Source organism: Sus scrofa, chromosome 14, assembly GCF_054392235.1.
Source record: "Sus scrofa isolate SSC_HxYL_T2T_F1_AM1 chromosome 14, Sscrofa_HxYL_maternal_Yorkshire_Landrace_v2.0, whole genome shotgun sequence".
NCBI classification, from domain to species: domain Eukaryota; kingdom Metazoa; phylum Chordata; class Mammalia; order Artiodactyla; family Suidae; genus Sus; species Sus scrofa.
The window spans coordinates 95,442,740-95,460,779 of NC_139396.1; the positions used below are offsets into that span (position 1 = coordinate 95,442,740).

At 50.0% G+C, this 18,040-nt stretch overlaps 1 protein-coding gene across 5 annotated transcripts in view; it reads right to left on the reverse strand.

Moving 5' to 3' along the window:
- LRRC20 (leucine rich repeat containing 20) overlaps positions 1 to 18,040 on the reverse strand; it is an 81,570-nt gene that overhangs the window by 29,318 nt on the left and 34,212 nt on the right. For 2 of the 5 annotated variants that reach the window (XM_001925274.6, XM_005657404.4), the window contains exon 3: positions 17,407 to 17,556. In XM_001925274.6, the coding sequence (XP_001925309.2) occupies positions 17,407 to 17,556 (150 nt within the window). Of the gene's footprint in view, positions 1 to 9,693; positions 10,210 to 10,308; positions 11,962 to 14,947; positions 17,557 to 18,040 lie in introns of those variants that run through there. The other 3 variants (XR_014828066.1, XR_014828064.1, XR_014828065.1) reach the window with 3 other exon arrangements.

Below are 18,040 nucleotides of genomic sequence, written 5' to 3' on the forward strand. Positions count from 1 at the left end.
TGAAATTGATTTGTTCTTTTTTACTTATACAAAAATGGGAAAAGTTGTTATTGCTTGCATACAAATAGCCTTATTCAATTCTCACTTGACGCTATTGCCAGAAGAGTCTGGGCCCCAGGCAGACTTACACCCACGGAGGGGTGAGGGTGAAGGGTGCACTGCAGGCAGGGGGGACCTGGCACAGGGCGGGCAGCCACCTCATCCAGTCTCTTAGCAGCCGCTTCCTTGGAAAGGACATTTGTTCTTGGGTAAGAATGATGTCCAATTTTCCCAGGTGTTCAGTTCCTGTTTGATATGTTTCTCTAAGCTCTCTTTTCTAGGAATGTGCCTGCCTGCCATGCTGTGTGTGGCCTGGCTACCACGTCACCTTCAAATGCCCCGTTTGAAGCCACTTTACCAGTGGGGCCTGTAACGGGCCACTTCAGGAGGTAGCCAGGCCTCCACGGGGCAGCAGCTGGTCACGGAGGGCATGCTGGAGGGCACAGCTGCTTGCCAAGCTCAGGGGCAGGTGTCACTTTGTGTTACAGACAGGGAGGTGGCCACTGTGCTTAGCTGTCCCAGCTGTCCCCAGGTTTGTTTGCATGTCCATGGTCAGGAATCTGACCACTCTGGGAAGGCTTCCTCACAGCTGCACCCTCCCTCCCAGGAACCTGCCGCATTCCCCTGGGTCATATAGATGAGGGTTGGCGGAGTAGGGGGCTTACGGTGAGAGGCTGTATGCTATGGGCACTACAGAGTCAAAGCTCAAGGGCCTGGGGTCTCCAGGTCTCTGATTTCAGACTTTGCCATTTCCAGGCTGTGTGACCTTGAGCAAATTTTTATCTTTGCTTCTGTTTCTTCATTCATAAGATGAGGACAGTACTAGACCTTCTATAAGACTGTTGCGAATTTATTTATTTATTTATTTATTTATTTATGGCCGTACCTGAGGCATAGGCAAGTTCCTGGGCCAAGGCCACCGCTGCGACCTATGCCACAGCTATAGCAACACCGGATCCTTTAACCCACTGCATGGGGCCAGGGATCAAACTCGCACCTCTGCAGGAACCCAAGCTGCTGCAGTCAGAGTCATTTATTTATTTATTTACTTGCTTACTTACTTATTATTTATTTATTTAGTCTTTTCAGGGCTGCACCTGTAGCAGATGGAAGTTCTCAGGCTACAGGTCAAATCAGAGCTGTAATTGCTGGCCTATGCCACAGCCACAGAAATGCCAGATCCGAGCCATGTCTGCGACTTACACTGCAGCTTGCAGCAACACTGGATCCTTTAACCCATGGAGTGAGGCCAGGGATCAAATGCACATCCCCACAGATACTAGTCAGATTCTTAACTCACAGCGCCACAGCGGGAACTCCAGGACTACTGGGATTTGAGTGAATTAATACACAAAGAAAAGTTTTCAACACTGTTAAGCACATAGTCAATACGATGCAAGTAGGTGAGATGGACAGAAGGATGGATGGACTACAGGCAGGCAGGTAACATGTGGCAAATCACACAGGGCAGCTAGTGGATCCAGCAACCCAGTTAGTACTGAGTCACCTAGCAGACCTGTATTTCTTTTTCTTTTATTTATTTATTTATTTATTTGGTCTTTTTCCCATTTCTTGGGCCACTCCTGCGGCATACGGAGGTTCCCAGGCTAGGGGTTGAATCGGAGCTGTAGCCACTGGCCTACACCAGAGCCACAGCAACACAGGATCCGAGCCATGTCTGCGACCTACACCACAGCTCACGGCAACACTGGATCCTTAACCCCCTGAGCAAGGGCAGGGATCGAACCTGCAACCTCATGGTTCCTAGTTGGATTTGTTAGCCACTGAACCACGACGGGAACTCCCAGACCTGTATTTCCAATTACCCAAACCTGGGCTTAGCAGAGAAGAAAAATGTTCGTTCCTGAAGTTCTGGTGAACACAAGACCATGCTTGGCTGCTTCAGATCGCCCCTGCAGGATCTGGAGGCTTTGGGGAGTGGGGAGCAGATGTCTGGAGAGCCCAGCAGCAGGGAGCTGATAAACACAGCCACAGCATCACAGCCACATGACACGTGAGCAAGCGGGGGCCTCTCAATGCTGCAGGACTGACTCCCCCAGCTCAGGGGCCACCAGGGAACTGCTGCGAGTGGGGAAGAAAATCCTTCCTCTCTTGGTTTTGTTACACTTGATATTTTTTGGCTGCACCCAAGGCATGTGGAAGTTCCCTGACCAGGGATCAAACCTGTGCCACAGCAGCAACCTGAGCTGCTGCAGTGACCACCACAAGGGAACTCCTACTCTCAATTTTTGACATGTTCAGAATTGCTATAAAAAATTAAGACAGCCTTTTATCAAACCATTTGAGGCCTGAGTCTAACCACAGCCCCAAAGTGGCTGAGAGCTGTGAGAAGAATCCAGCCCTAGAGGCAGCTTCTGAGAGCTTTTTGGGAGCTGGCCTCTATGTGTGGCCTGCAAGGACAGGGCCAGGGGACCACAGAAGCTGACAGGAGGATGCTCCATGGAGGCCTCTCAAGTCTCACCCAGCACCCTGCCGGGCAGCCTGCTTCCACCATTTGGGACCCTGAAGGAATGTCCCTAACTGGCATCAGCCTCACTCGCTCCGCCACCTCTGCTGCTCGGGGCAGGAACATCCTGCCATCAGTCAGCTTGGGGACAGTGGAGACAGGCCATCTAGTGTGAGAAGGCGTGCTGAGAACGCTTTGCCCGGTGCCCTGACGATGAAAGCTGAGGGTCATGACCAGTCTAGGAAGCCCTCAGTGTCTCCACCCCTGCTCAGCCTCCCGAGTCTGGGTCATGCCTGAGGCTGGTTTAGGGACCACAACATCCTTGAACCGAGATGCACAGAATGACCAGAGAGGCATTCCTCATGGCTGCTCAAACAGGCTTAGCTCTAGATTTTCTTCCCCCTAAACACGTCCTTAGGACAGGTGTGGTCCCTCTCACCAGGCGCCTCCCTGGCCTCCTGAGTCCCGTCCCTCTCTAACCAACAACCGCACAGTGGGGCCCATTTAATCTCATGAGCCTGCAGCCCTGAGCTCACGAACCTTCGCTGGTTCCCCGAGGCCACCACCCCAGGCCATCGAGGCCCTTCGTGATCATCCCCCACAGCTCTCTCTTTGTGCGGGTCCAGCACTCACATCTGGGGCTGTGCACCCTAGAATATCTTCTGGGACGATCTCAACCACAGAGACACCTCACAGGAGATGTCACACATCATCCTCTTGCTAGATTCCGCCATGGTCCGGCACGGGTTTGCATCCCATAAAAAAGTAGTAACAGTAGCTCCCTTTTCCTTTTGTTTAGGGCCTCCTCTGAGTCCCACATCCTGCCAGGAGCTGATGCTAAGTGTCTGCCTTGATCCTCAGAACAGCTCTGCAAGATTTGTCTTATTCTTTTGACAGAAACAGAGGCTCAGACAGGTCAAGCCATCTGCCCAAGATCATACCACCAGGTGACAGAGAAGCCAGGATTGGGATGACCAGAATGACCCCATGCTGGTCATAAAACATGGGACAGGAGTTCCCCCTGTGGCTCAGCAGGTTAAGGACCCTATGTGGTCTCGTGAGGGTGTGGGTTTGATCCCTGGCCTTGCTCAGTGGGTGGAGGATCTGGTGTTACTGCAAGCTATGGGGTGGGCCTCAGCTATGGTTCCAATTTGACCCTGGCCTCGGAATTTCGATGTGCTGCCAGTTCGGCAGTAAAAAAAAAAGGGGGGGGGGACAAAGGGGCTTTTGACAAAGAAAACAGAAGAGAGAGATAGGTGTGACTATTTAATGAGTGAACTATGTCCCAGGCAATGTGTTAGTTGTTCATGAGATCTCATATAATCTTCCCCAAAATTTTGATCCCAATTTATGGATGAGAACACTGAGACTTGGAGGTCAAGTAACCTGCCGAGGTCAAACACAGCTAGCAGATCCATGCCTGGTAGTCAGAGGCTCCCCATGTTCCTATAGATTCACAGATAAAGGAAGGGGGAAATGGAATGACAGTCCCATTTCCTCGGACGTGGGGTTGGGGAGGGGTCCAGCAGACACCAAGATTAGGGCAGGGCTGGGTCTAACCTTCAGGAAGCAGAGTCTCTGGAGGAGGCTGAAGAGACTTCCACATGAAGCTCAGCTGGCACATCCTCAGGATGGAAGGCCGGTGGTAGCCTTCCTGCTGGGGACACCTGCCTGGGATCAGTCAGGGACATCGCCATAGCCGGGGAGCTGAAAAGCTTTTCCTCTGACTGATATCCTTTTAATAAAGGCTCAGCGTGTCTTGCCAGGTCTCTTTCAATAGATTTTCTCCATGTCGCTATCTTGCCGCATGCATAACTTGAACGCTCTGCATATCTCCCACTCTCGCATACAGCCAGAACAAACTTGATCCCAACCTCTGCGTGCTCACACCCACACCTCTCAGGGCTGGAGGAGAAGCAGGAGGGCAGGGACCCTCTCTGCCCAGAATGCTCAAGACGTGTTCCTGGAAGTGGAGCTACTGAACGGTGGTCACACATTCATTAAATGAAAAGACCTGCCCTAATCATGGAGTTTCCGTTGTGGCTCACTGGTTAACAAATCTGACTGGGAACCATGAGGTTGCAGGTTCAATCCCTGCCTTGTCAAGTGGGTTAAGGATCTGGCATTGCCATGAGCAGTGGTATAGGTGGCAGATGTGGCTTGGATCTGGCGTTGCTGTGGCTGTGGTGTAGGCCTGCGGCTATAGCTCCAATTATACCCCTAGCCTGGGAACCTGCATATGCTGTGGGTGCGGCCCTAGAAAAGACAAAAAAAAAAAAAAAAAAAAGACAAAAAAAGAAAAGACCTGCCCTAATCACATGCCCGCTCACCCTGTCATGCTTCTACAGCCTGTTTTTCTTTCTTTCTTTCTTTCTCTCTCTCTCTCTCTCTCTCTCTCTCTCTCTCTCTCTCTCTCTCTCTCTCTCTCTCTCTCTCTCTCTCTCTCTCTCTCTCTCTCTCTCTCTCTCTCTCTACCACCGGGGAACTCCTGGGTTTGCTTGACTGTAAAATGATTTATGTCCTGTCTCTTTCCTACTCCTTAGGCAAGGAAGGAAGGTTAAACATTTACTGAGCACCTACTAGGTAGGCAAGTGCTATCTACATATCATCTGTAATTTCACAGCAACTGAGGTAAGTTTTATCATCTCTTTTTTCAGAGCTAAAAAGCTAGAGGCTCAGAGAGGTTAGGTGATTTGTCCAATATTGTAAGGCTAATAAGTGGGGCAGCTGAAATCTGATATTGAATATCTCTGGTCCAGAGACATCATGGACTCTCTCGAAAGGGGTGGGCAAAGGACTTTATTGGCAGAGCTGAATGAGGGAACAATAACCCTGATGTTGAAGGGGCTCAGACAGAGCCTGACAGACCCCTGGGAGGCTTATTACTCTTCCAAGCTTTTCAAGGCAAGGTCAACTGCCTACATTCTGACACTCCATGTGTAAGAAGGTCAAGGCTGCGCCCTCAGCCAGGGTCTTCAATCAAGAAGTCCAAGTCAGGAGTTCCTGTTGTGGCTCAGTGGGTTAAGAACCCAACATAGTGTCCACGAGGATGTGGGTTCGATCCCTGGACTCGCTCAGTGAGTTAAGGATCTGGCGTTGCTGCAAGCTGCAGCATAGGTCACAGATGCAGCTCAGATCCAGCATGGCTGTGGCTGTGGTGTAAGGCTAGCAGCTGCAGCTCCAATGCGACCCCTAACCCTGGAACTTCCATATTCCGCAGGTGCAGCCCAAAAGAGAAAAAAAAGTCCAAATCCAACAAGGCATTCCTGCTCCAGGAATGTCTGCTCAACAACCACTCTGGGAGTTCCTGTCGTGGCGCAGTGGTTAACGAATCCGACTAGGAACCATGAGGTTGTGGGTTCGATCCCTGGCCTTGCTCAGTGGGTTAAGGATCCGGCATTGCTGTGAGCTCTGGCATAGGTCACAGACGCGGCTCGGATCCCACATTGCTGTGGCTCTGGCATAGGCCGGCGGCTACAGCTCTGATTCAACCCCTAGCCTGGGAACCTCCATGTGCTGTGGGAGTGGCCCAAGAAATGGCAAAAAGACAAAAGAAAAAGAAAAAAGAAATGCCAGAGCTGGGGGTTCTGACTTCAGGCCAGTGTGGCTCCAGGATTTACAGTGTTAGCCACGCCACCAGCTGAGGCCCACCCTGACACACACAGGAGGCTTGGCTAGCTACCACAGAGGCCGCTGGCCACTGGTTTGCCTTAGAGGAGCTTCAGAAAGATACACGGCTTAAAATTAGACGCTATTGCTGAAATTTGTTATCGCCAAGGGAGAGAGCTGCTATCATGGTTTTAATGTTTTCCCCACTCTGTGCATAGACCTCCTGGGCCTTGTTTGTGCTGGAGTTATCTTCTCAAAAATTCATGTCCGGTCCTCTGTCAACACTGAAGGTAGCAGGAGGCCTAGCAACTTAGCTTGTGAACGGTGCCGAAAACCACCCCAGAAAACGAATGTTATTCCAACTGTAAACACAAGATCTGGTTGATTTAAGCCACTGAGAGTTGAAATATATTTGTTCCGAATGCAAAACTGGCTTATCCTGACTGTACAGATTGCTTTACTTGATATGCATTTTTCTGCTTATAAAAGCAACACGTGCTCATTGTAAAAGTAGGGACAGCACAAAAATATGGAACAACGAAAAAACGAAAATCCCATGTTTTTCTATCCCTAGAGAACACCAGTGTTTTTTGGTATTCATCCTTCTACGTTTTTCTGGGTACATGCTAATGGATGGATAGATATGGATAGATGGACAGACGGATAGATGGATAGATAGATAATATGTTTTTGGTTTTGGTTTTGGGTTTGTTTGGTTTTTTTTTAGGGCCGCACCCATAGCATATGGAAGTTCTCAGGCTGGGGGTCGAATCAGAGCTGTAGCTGCCAGCCTATGCCACAGCCACAGAAAGTTGGAATCCATGCCACATCTATGACCTACACCACAGCTCACAGCAACACTGGATCCTTAACCCTGAGTAAGGCCAGGGATTGAACCCGTGTCCTCATGGATACTAATCAGGTTCGTTACCACTAAGCCACAACAGGAACTCCCCAGGTTTTGTTTTAAAAAATAGGAGAGGAGTTCCTGTCGTGGCTCAGTGGAAACAAATATGACTAAGAACTATGAGGTTGTGGGTTCAATCCCTGGCCTGGCTCAGTGGGTTAAGGATCCCGCGTTGTGGTGCGCTGTGGTGTAAGTCGCAGACGCGGCTTGGATCTGACATTGCTGTGGCTGTGGTGTAGGCTGGCGGCTACAGCTCTGATTAGACCCCTAGCCTGGGAACCTCCACACGCCGCAGGTATGGCCCTAAAAAGACAAAAGCAAAAAAAAAAAATAAAAAATAAAAATAAAAAACAGGGTTCCCTGGCAGCCTAGCTGTTAAGGATCCAGCATTGTCAATACTGTGGCTCAGGTCACTGCTGTGGTACATGTTCCATCCCTGGCCAGGAACTTTCCCATGCCATGGGCATGGCCAAAAAACAATAAAACAAAACAAAACAAATGGAATTAGAGCCTACATACACTTTTGAGAACTTCTTTTTTCACTCGAAAAAACTCAGGCAGGAGTTCCCCTTGTGGCTCAGCGGTAATGAACCCAACTAGGATCCATGAGGATGCAGGTTCAATCCCTGGCCTCACTCCAGCATTGCCATGAGCTGTAGTGTAGGTCACAGATGTGGCTTGGATCCCGTGTCACTGTGGCTGTGGCATAGGCTGGCAGCTGCACCTCTGATTTGACCCCTAGCCTGGGAACTCCCATATGCCACCCAAGGTCCTAAAAAGCAAAAAAAAAAAAAAAAAAAAAAAAAAAAAAAAAAAAAAAAAAAAGTTCAGGCAGCTTCCAGGGAGTCACTGCTTGGTGCATCCTTCTCTGGTACTGCCCTAGACTGCCCTAGACCACGGCCCTGCCCCGGCTTCACCTTTTCCAGGGAAGGCTGCTCTCTGAAGTCCAGCCTTTTTTCAGTAGCAGGCTCCAAGGAAAGGGCCAGCTGCAAGGAGGAGGAGCTGGATCCATCTGAATGCCGAAAGCCACCTCTCCCACAGCTCAGAAGCTTTTCAGAAGAGGGAGGAGCGGCTGGGCAGGCAGTGCTCGTGCCCTTGACATTCAGTTCCTTTGTCACATTAGAGTAATCAAAGGGGCTGCCTTGAAATTGGAAAGGAAGGGGACGCTTGCCATTACCTAGGTTCAAAGCGAGCCCAGATATGCTTTGGAAAGACAGTGTCCATTTCCTCAAGTTCATCAGCCTCCTGCTGCTTTAAGAAAGGGGTGAAGTGCTAGGACTGAGTGAGGGAGGGTTTTCAGGAAAGAGCTCTTGTGCCAGATACCCAGCCCTGATGGGTCTGAGGTTTATAATAACAAGTAATGATGAAGGCTCACATCTGTTAAGTGCTACTACATTCCAGGTACTGGTTCTCTCGGGTTCAGAGGCGATCATTGGGTTAATTGTACTATAACCCACTACCCCCAACTTACAGAGAGATGAAGCAACTTGTCCAGGGTCACACAAACTCCAACCTCTCCCCTGGTTAATCTGACTTTCCTCTCCCAACCCCCAAACTAGGACGTGAACACCAGCCAGCCTCCACAAGAGTAGTGGGCCATTCTGGCCACCTGCTTTTCCCAGTTTTGCATCCCTAATCCCTGCAGCACCTGTAGACACTCGGCAAATCCCTGCTTTTTTAATTTTTTTTTTTTTAAGGGCCGCACCTGCGGCATATGGAGGTTCCCAGGCTAGGGGTGGAATGGGAGCTACAGCTTCCAGCCTATGCCACAGCCACAGGTCACTGCAATGTCAGATCCCTAACCCACTGAGTGAGGTCAGGGATCGAATGTGCATCCTCATGGATACTGGTTGGATTTATCTCCACTGCACCACAATAGGAACTCCCAATCCCTGCTTATTTAGTAGTGAATGAATGAATGAGGGGGAAGAACCAGGAGGATCTGGTTTTGGTCTAACTCATCGTGTGTCCTTGGGCCCGTCCTCCCTCTGGACGGCCTCCATGAGAAGGTCCTTCCTGCCCATTCACAGTAAGGCTGTTAGAGTGAATTGAGAGTATTGCAAAAAGCAGGGCATGCTGCACAAGAGAGGTATTTATTAAGCACTGCCTATACACTCAGCCCTGTATTTGAACATGAATCCTTGAAAAGTGAAAGAATTCAACAAATGGAACTGCTTCTATTAGGGGGTACAAGATCCATGAGACAATTATTGGATGACAGAGCTTTTTGTGGAAATAAAATTGAAAGCTAACATTAAAGGTAGGAATCAACAGCAAAATAAAAGAGAAGGTGGACCTAGCTGGGACACATGGCCCACAGAAAAGTCAATCAGTCAGGGATACCAAAACAGCCTCCACTCGCCCACTCAACACATATATAACTCGGCATCTCCATGCGGCAGGCACTGCGTGACTGAGGGGAGATAAGGGTGGATAGCTGCATCCTCGTGGATATTAGTCGGATTTGTTTCTGCTGAGCCACGATGGGAACTCCTTCTTTAGCCTTTTGAAATGATGGATTATACAGATTGATTTTCAAATGTTGAAGCAGCCTGGCATATCTATTGATAAATCCTATTTGATCATGGCATATAATTCTTTACGTATTCTTGGATTTGACTGCTAATATTTTGCTAGGAATTTTTGCGTTTTAGTTCATGAGAGATATTAGTTTTCTTTTCTTTTATACTATCTTTTATACCATCCTTATCCAGATTTGAAATCAAAGTAATACTGGCTTCATAAGAGGGGCTGGAAAGTGTGTATCTCTTCTATTTTCTGGAAGAGACTATGTAAAATTGATGTTAATTCGTGTTTAAAAGTTTGATAGAATTCTCCAGTGAGATCATATTGGCCTGGAGACTTCTTTGGGGGATCTTTTTATTTATAAATTCAATTTCCTTAATGGTTAGAGGACTACATAGATTGTCCATTTCACCTTGGTTGTATGTTGGTAGTTTGTGGTTTTCAAGAAACTAGACCATTTCTTCTAAGTGGTCAAATTTAAGAGAGCAAAGCTGTTCACAACAGATCCAATAGGGGCTTTGTTTGTTTGTTTGCTTTTTAGGGCCACAACTGCAGCATATGGAGGTTCCCAGGCTAGGGGTCAAATCAGAGCTACAGCTGCCAGCCTACACCACAACCACAGCAACACAGGATCCGAGCTACGCCACAGCTCACAGCAACACTGGATCCTTAACCCACTGAGTGAGGCCAGGGATTGAACCTGCATCCTCATGGATGCCAGTGAGATTCATTCCCACTAAGCCACACTGGGAACTCCGGATTTTTTTTTTGGTCGTCTCTGTGGCATATGGAGTTCCCAGGCCAAGGATCAGATCCAAGCCAAGATGCAACCTACAGTGCAGCTGTGGCAACGATGGATCCTTAACCCAGTGTGCCAGGCCAGGGAATGAACCTATGTCCCAGCACTCCAGAGACACCACTGATCCTGTTGTCCCCATAATATCCCTGGGATATTATGTCACCACAACCTGAGCATTTGAGGTTTTCCCTGTGGCTTCCACTTTAAAGGAAGAACGTAAGTGTGGCTATAGGGGTTCCTTGGTGGCTCAGCATGTTAAGGATCTGGCCCTGTCACTGTTGTGACTCTGGTTCTGCCGTGGCACAGGTTCAGTCCCTGGCCCTAGAACATCCACATGCTGTGGGCATGGCCCAAAAAAAAAAAAAAGGTGTGGCTATAGCCCCAGCCACTTGATTGGCTGGTGTACTGAGCCTACAACTATGTCCAGCTCTACTTCTCACCCGCTCAGGACACATTCTTTCTCATTGCTGGGGTCACAATTATGCAGGCTTTCACTGCCCTCTGGCCTCAGGAGGCTGTACTAGGGGAGATCCAGATAGTTCTTCCTGCTCTCTTAAGCCAGGATTCAGAGTCAAACAACCTGGGCTCCCAGGGTGGACAGGGGCTCTGGGAGAAGGCCTTACTCCATCTCACTCCCAAGACCGCCCCCAGCCTGAGCGCAGCCAGGCATGACATTCCCTTATTCACTGTCACTTCTGAACTGTGGTTTCCGGTGTCTGCTAAATGGATCTCTCTTTTCCCAAGTTCCTCTTATTACTTCTGCATCACTCTTATCTTGGACAACTGTCAAGGCTGACTCGGAGGCCTCAGACTGACCCCAGTGGAGAGACGAGGTCTGCTGATTCCATTAAGGGACAGATAAGACTGGCCTGCAGTAATTACACAGCCAGGTGGTAAAGGAATTTCCAAAAATACCTACCCACTGAAGATCAATCAGTGCCTTGGCTGTGACCCTACATCAAGGAGCAATTACTTTCCTGCTTACAAGAGCCCTCCTGCAGGGCAGAGTCAGCGGGTTGGGTGGGACAATCATTGTCCTTCAAATGGCCCATGCTCAGCACTGAGGAAGCTTCACCCAGTGACAGTTGCAGCCCATGGGGGACAGGAGGGACAGAGCAGAAAGGAGTGCAGTTTCTGAAAGCCACATCCACTCCTTGGTGACAGAGGAACTGTCCTTGGGTGAGAAAACTCTGCTGATCTGGGAGGGTCTGGGACAGACTACAATGAAGTGTTAACCATTCTGTCCCATAAAAAGGAAAAGGTGGCTCTCATACCAACACACACCACTTTCCAAAATATATTGCTAAGTAAAAAAGGGAAATTGAAAAACCATGCATACACTCTACCCCCACTGGTCATGTATAAAGGGGCTCTGGATCTGGACTCGCAGACCTCACCCCATTCCTTCTCGCTGTGTGACCTCAGGCAAGTTACTTAAGCTCTCTGTGCTTCAGTTTCTTCATATACAACAAAGATAATAAGAGTCCTGACCTCACAGAGTTATAAAGACGTAAATAATGTTATCCTTTTTTTTTTTTTTTGTCTTTTGTCTTTTGAGGGCCGCACCCACAGCATATGGAGATTCCCAGGCTAGGGGTCAAAACAGAGCTATAGCTGCCAGCCTACACCATAGCCACGCAGAATCCGAGCTGTGCCTATAACCTACACCATAGCTCATAGCAACGGTGGATCTTTAACCCACTGAGCAAGGCCAGGGATCGAACCCTCATTCTCATGGATACTAGCCAGGTTGTTAACCACTGAGCCACGACAGGAACTCCAACAATGTTATACTTGCTAAGTGTTCAAAACAGTGCCTGCCTGTGATGGCCTACTGTAAACACTACTAACATTGACTACATTTATATCCACACTGGCATAAAATCTCTCTAGAACTGGGTAATGTGGCAGCCTCTGGACAGGGCAACTGGATACCTAGGACAGGAGTAAGGGGGAGACATAATATTGCAAACTTTAGAATACTGTATATACCTATTATCTATTTAAAAACAAATAATAAGAATTCATTTCAAATGAAGCCTTATAGCTAGTGTCAGGCAACCAAACCTGGCTGTACCCGCAGCATCCCTGGCAGCTGCTCCCTTCCTACCCCCCACCCCCGAACCCAAGGCTCTCCTGGTCAGGGGAGTTGCCTGCCCTATAGAGGGTCCTATGACTTCACTTGGGAGCTGGATAAAGATACAGCTGGGGACTTGGTATGTGAGGTCTTGCCGACATGGGCCCAGCCCCCGAAATGCTTTCTGCCCCAGTTACCATGCCTCCTCCCAGACCTTGGCAGCCTCGGGCCTTAACTCACGTCACTTCCCTGCCTAGGATGCCTTTCTCTCCCCTTTCCCCAGGCCAATCCATCCCACCCTCCCAGAATCCCTCCCCGATGCTTGTGTTGTACAGATGGTTCTCTTAGGCCGGTCCCCAATGACACACTATGTCCCTCTGCTCTGTAAAATGTTCAGTCTTGTACCATTTGTACACACCTCTCCTCTTTCTGAAAGGCCTCAGGAATTCCCCTGATCCATCTGGTAAACGCCTCCTCATCTGTCAAATGCTTTTTTTTTTTTGCCTTTTCTAGGGCCACACCCGTGACATAGGAGGTTCCCAGGCTAGGGGTTCAATCAGGCTACAGCTGCCAGCCTACACCACAGCCACAGCAACGTGGGATCCTAGCTTGTTTGTGACCCACACCACAGCTCACGGCAACGCCGGATCCTTAACCCACTGAGCAAGGCCAGGGATCGAACCCAAAACTTCATGGTTCCTAGTCGGGCTCGTTGACCACTGAGCCACAACGGGAACTCCTCAAATGCTATTTGTAAGCCATTTCCTCTGGAGGTTTTCTGATTCTCTACTGTTAGGAGACCCCACGCCCAGAGTTGCATGGTGGAGCCCTAACCCCTAGTACCTCACGGTTTGACTGTATTTGGGGTTAAGTTTTTTTAAGAATGACCAAGGGAGATTCCCATTGTGGCTCAGCAGTAATGAGCCCGACTAGTATCCATGAGGATGTGGGTTTGATCCCTGGCCTTGCTCAGTTGGTTAAGGATCCCGTGTTGCCATGAGCTGTGGTGTAGGTTGCAGACATGGTTCAGATCCCGAGTTGCGGTGGCTGTGGTGTAGGCTGGAAGCTGTAGCTCTGGTTCAACCCCTAGCCTGGGAACTTCCATATGCTGCAGGTGCAGCCCTAAAAAGCAAAAAAAAAAAAAAAAAAGAAGTGATCAAGTTAAAATGAGGCAGTCAGAGGTGGGCCCTAATCTGATCTGACGGCTGTCCTTATAACAGGAAGAAGAAATGAGGACATACAAAGAGACATCAGGGATCCTACATAGAGAAATGGTCTTGAGATGACACAGGGAGAAGAGGGCCATCTGCAAGCCAAGGGAAACCAAACCTGCTGGCTTCTGACGCTTGACGTCCAGCCTCCTGAGAAATAACTGTTGTTTCAGCCACCCAGTCTGCACTGCTGTGTCACGGCAGCCCTCTCAACTAACACACCCACCCACCCAAAACAGAACTGGCTTCTCGGCACACCCACCAGACATTGAGTAAATATTCCTTTGCATTATAAAGTGGACGTCTGCTTATCTGCGTGCCTCCCTGAGAGACTGGGAGCTCCTCGAGGCCCAGGTCTAGATCTTGGTTCTATTATTCTTCCCAGACGTCAGTGCCCTGGGAATTAAATAAGATGATGCACGTAAAACACTCAGCATGGAGCTGGAAGGGCTCAGCGCCCAGTGAATCTGGGCTTCTGTGTTATTTCTCACTTGTTCGTGCCCACACTGGCCCCAGAACAGGTGCTCAGGAGGAAACAATGAATTGAGCTGAAAGGCAGGCTGTGAGAGACTAAATACATACATAGACAATGGCCAGACCAAGTATGATAAGAGAACTGGGACCTACACCCTGAGGCAACCTGCCCAGGGAACCAATCCACTAGCAAAGCAGCCAGCCTAGGAAGCCAGTCTTCCTGTAAGTCAGACTTGTAGAAACAGAGACTACTATCTCCATCCACAACCCAGGGAAACCAAATAATACCCCCTGTAACCACTGGCCCCAAATGGCCAGGACTTGATTGTTAACAGGTTCCCTAATTTTTGTCCCTACATCCCACTCAAGAGCAACCAGAGCGAGACTGATATGCATCATTACCAATCGCATAGGGCGCCCTGCGGCTGGCCTGCCTCCAGCTTCCCTAGGCCAAAGGCCTCCCAACAGGCAGAACCACTGCTGCAGCCTTCTCCCTTTTATCCACCAGAAAGCTTTCCCACTCCTCTGCCTGTGTTGGAGTTCCTGCCAAATGCAAGTGACAGTGGCTGACTCTGATGCTAGGGCGAGCTTTGAATGAACAGCCTCTGCTGGTTCTCATTTGGGTGCCCTCTCTCGGTCTATTCCCGCAGGTGCATCTCTTACACCTCTGGCCTGGCAGGTCCAGAACATACTCAGTAAAAAGGGCCAGGAGTTCCTCTCGTGGTGCAACGGAAACGAATCTGACTAGGAACCACGAGGTTGCAGGTTTGATCCCTGGCCTCACTCAGTGGGTCAAGGATCCAGTGTTGCCGTGAGCTGTGGTGTAGGTCACAGACACAGCTCGGATCTGGCATTGCTGTGGCTGTGGCGTAGGCCAGCAGCTACAGCTCTGATTAGACCCCTAGTCTTGGAACCTCCATGTGCCGCAGGTGCAGCCCTAAAAAGAAAAAAATAAAATAAAATAAAAAGGGCCAAATGACTGGCATCAGGAGGAAGTGGGGAGATAGGGACACAGGAGGAGAGGGGTCGGAAGAGCCACAGCCAGACATGGGGACCCACTCTCTTCAGGGTCCACTTGCCCTTTGGACAGATTCTATTTGTGCCACTGTCCTCTCCAGGTCTCGCTTTTTCTCGCCATAAGATCGGTGAAGGAAGTCAAGGGGATGTAATCATTTAAAGGTGACCCAACTCTGGGCATTCCCATCGTGGCTCAGTGGTTAATGAACCCAACTAGCATCCATGAGGACTCAGGTTTGAAGCCTGGCCTCGCTCAGTGGGTTAAAGATCTGGCATTGCCGTGAGCTGTGGTGTAGGTCGCAGACATGGCTCAGATCCTGCATTGCTGTGGCTATGGCATTGGCCAGCGGCTATAGCTCCAATTGGACCCCTAGCCTGGGAACTTCCATATGCCACGGGGGTAGCCCTAAAAAGACAAAAAAAAAAAAAAAAAGATAAAGGTGACCCAACTCTGAAGTGGCCATGACCCTAGCAAAGGAAAGTCCCTAGGGTCCCCACAGATGACAACTTAGCAGACAGGGAGCAAGCAGGTAGCTCTCTCCCCAGCACCAAGGCAGCCTACCTCCTCTGTCAGGAACCCAGAAGAGGATGCTAGCAGGTGGTATGGACCCCAGCAAAGCCTATGCAAGCCTCCCCCTCACACATAAAAGGAAAGGTTTTTCTCTTTGAAAGAGAAACCACGGCAAAGGCTGGGGCCCAGAGCCACCTCTGTGGGAACCAGGCGGGTCCACAGCTCCAGCCCATCCCTGCCTTTTCGCCACCCCTCAGTCCACTGCTGCCTCTGTGAAATCCAATTACTGGGCACACCACGGCCTTCCCTTGGTTATCCCAAGCAGCATGAGGAAGGTAGGAGCCACCAGAACACAGGAGAGAGCTCAAACAGCACCCTTCATCAGATTCGGATGAAAGAGAGCTATGGTAAATATTTCCACAGCTGAGGCAAGAATACGGGGCCCCAAGCACATTTCTCCAGCACTGGCTGCCACGCCCCCTGGAGTGGGCCCACTTATTCATCCCACAAGGTGCTGCTGAAGGTCAAGTCCTCTCTCGGGGGTCCTTGAGCTAATATAGGTGGCCTGGAAAGACAGCCCTGGCTGGGAAGTGGGCAACCTGGGTGTATGGCTCTCAGACCCTGGACCAGTCCCTCCTCTTCCTGACCTTCCTCCTCCACCCATCAAATGAGACAGCGGAGGCAGCTCTACCACGCTATGGGAGACTCTCCCAACTTGGCCCATAAGCTAAATCTAACTTGCAAAATGTGCTTTATTGGCTGCCAGATTATATAAAAATTGATAAAATTCATGAAAGCATCCCTATTTGCAGATTCAATTTAATAACACAATCAGAACAATCCCAGGGCACATCTGGCAAAGGCGGAGCAGGGCACCGATCAGTTGGCTCCAGTCCCCACCAGCCTCACTTGTCACAGGCCCAATCAGAGTCACCCATTACTTACCTGCTAGTCTCTTGGGCATTTGTGTTTATAACTCCTGAACTATGGTCTCCACCTTGGCTGCCAGCCCTTCAGAATGACCGAAAACAGGTTTTAACCGATGCCTACGCCCAGACCCACATCCAGACATTGTGATTCAATGGGTCTTGGGGTGAAGGCAAGGCCATGGTACCTGGAGAAAAGCTCGTCAGGTGATTCTGACTTTAGCCAGGCTGAGAGCTGCTGCTCTGAAGGCCCTGCTGGCTGGGAGGACCCATCTCACCCGGGTAAGAAAGCAGCAGCAGGGGAGTGGGCATTGCAGTGGCTACTGCATCCTGCTCGTCCACCCGCAGGCGCCCTTTCAAACGAATCTACAAGGCGGACCTGCTGGCCTCCCATCCACCTCCCTGCTGAGCATCCGTGGCTGCTTGCTCTGTGTGTGCACAGCAGAGGAGACAACATCCCTGGCATCTGTCACTCCTGAACCGAGAAAGCAACGTGCGAGAACAAAGCAGACTGGGGGAGTCAGAAGGGCACTCATTCAAGTCTACCGAGAAATATTTATTCCTGAGCTGCAGGACGCCAAATACCCCACTGGTCTGTTTAGAACAAGAGAATCACTCCAGGATCCGCCCCCTTGGCCATTAGTCAGTCTGATTCACAGGCTGCTAGAGGCATGAGTGATACTTAGAAACGTCCAGCTGCAGGGAAGGCATAGGTCCAGCCTTAAAGTCTCCCCTGGGAGTGGTTTTCTGAGTCTAGCTGACCCTGGTGACACTGTCAGACAGGGCTGGAGCTGGAAGACAAGGGCCAGCTTGCCCTCCTGGCCTGAGCTGACCAGGACCTACCTCGGAGCTGAGAGAAAGTCGTCATGAACTTGCTGGTGAGGGACTTGAGCTCATTGTTGGCCAGCGTGATGAGGTGGATCTGGTCGGTGACATTCCGCAGGACCTTGTAGATGCCGATGGGGAAGGAAACCAGCTTGCACTCGGCCAGATCTGCAGCCAAAGGACATAGGTCAGCGTTAGCAGTCACAGCTGCCCATGGACCTACCCCAAACTCCAAACGCCCAACACCCTCTTTCTCCTCCCAGTCTCCTTTCCCTCCCCCGTCTTCCCTGTCCCCGGCTTGAGACCCCCACCCCTCCTCCAAGAGCCTTCATCACTATATGTCACCCGTTCTTTTTTTTGTCTTTTGTCCTTTTAGAGCCGCACCAGCGGCATATGGAGGTTCCCAGGCTAGGGGTCTAATCAGAGCTGTAGCCACCGGCCTACACCACAGCCATAGCAACACCAGATCCCAGCCTCGTCTGCGACCTACACCATGGCTCACGGCAACGCCGGATCCTTAACCCACTGAGCAAGGCCAGGGATTGAACCCGAAACCTATATGGTTCCTAGTCGGATTCGTTTCCACTGTACCACGATGGGAACTCCGTGTCACCCAGTCTTGAACCCTGAACCTTAGAGTTTATTCTAGCAC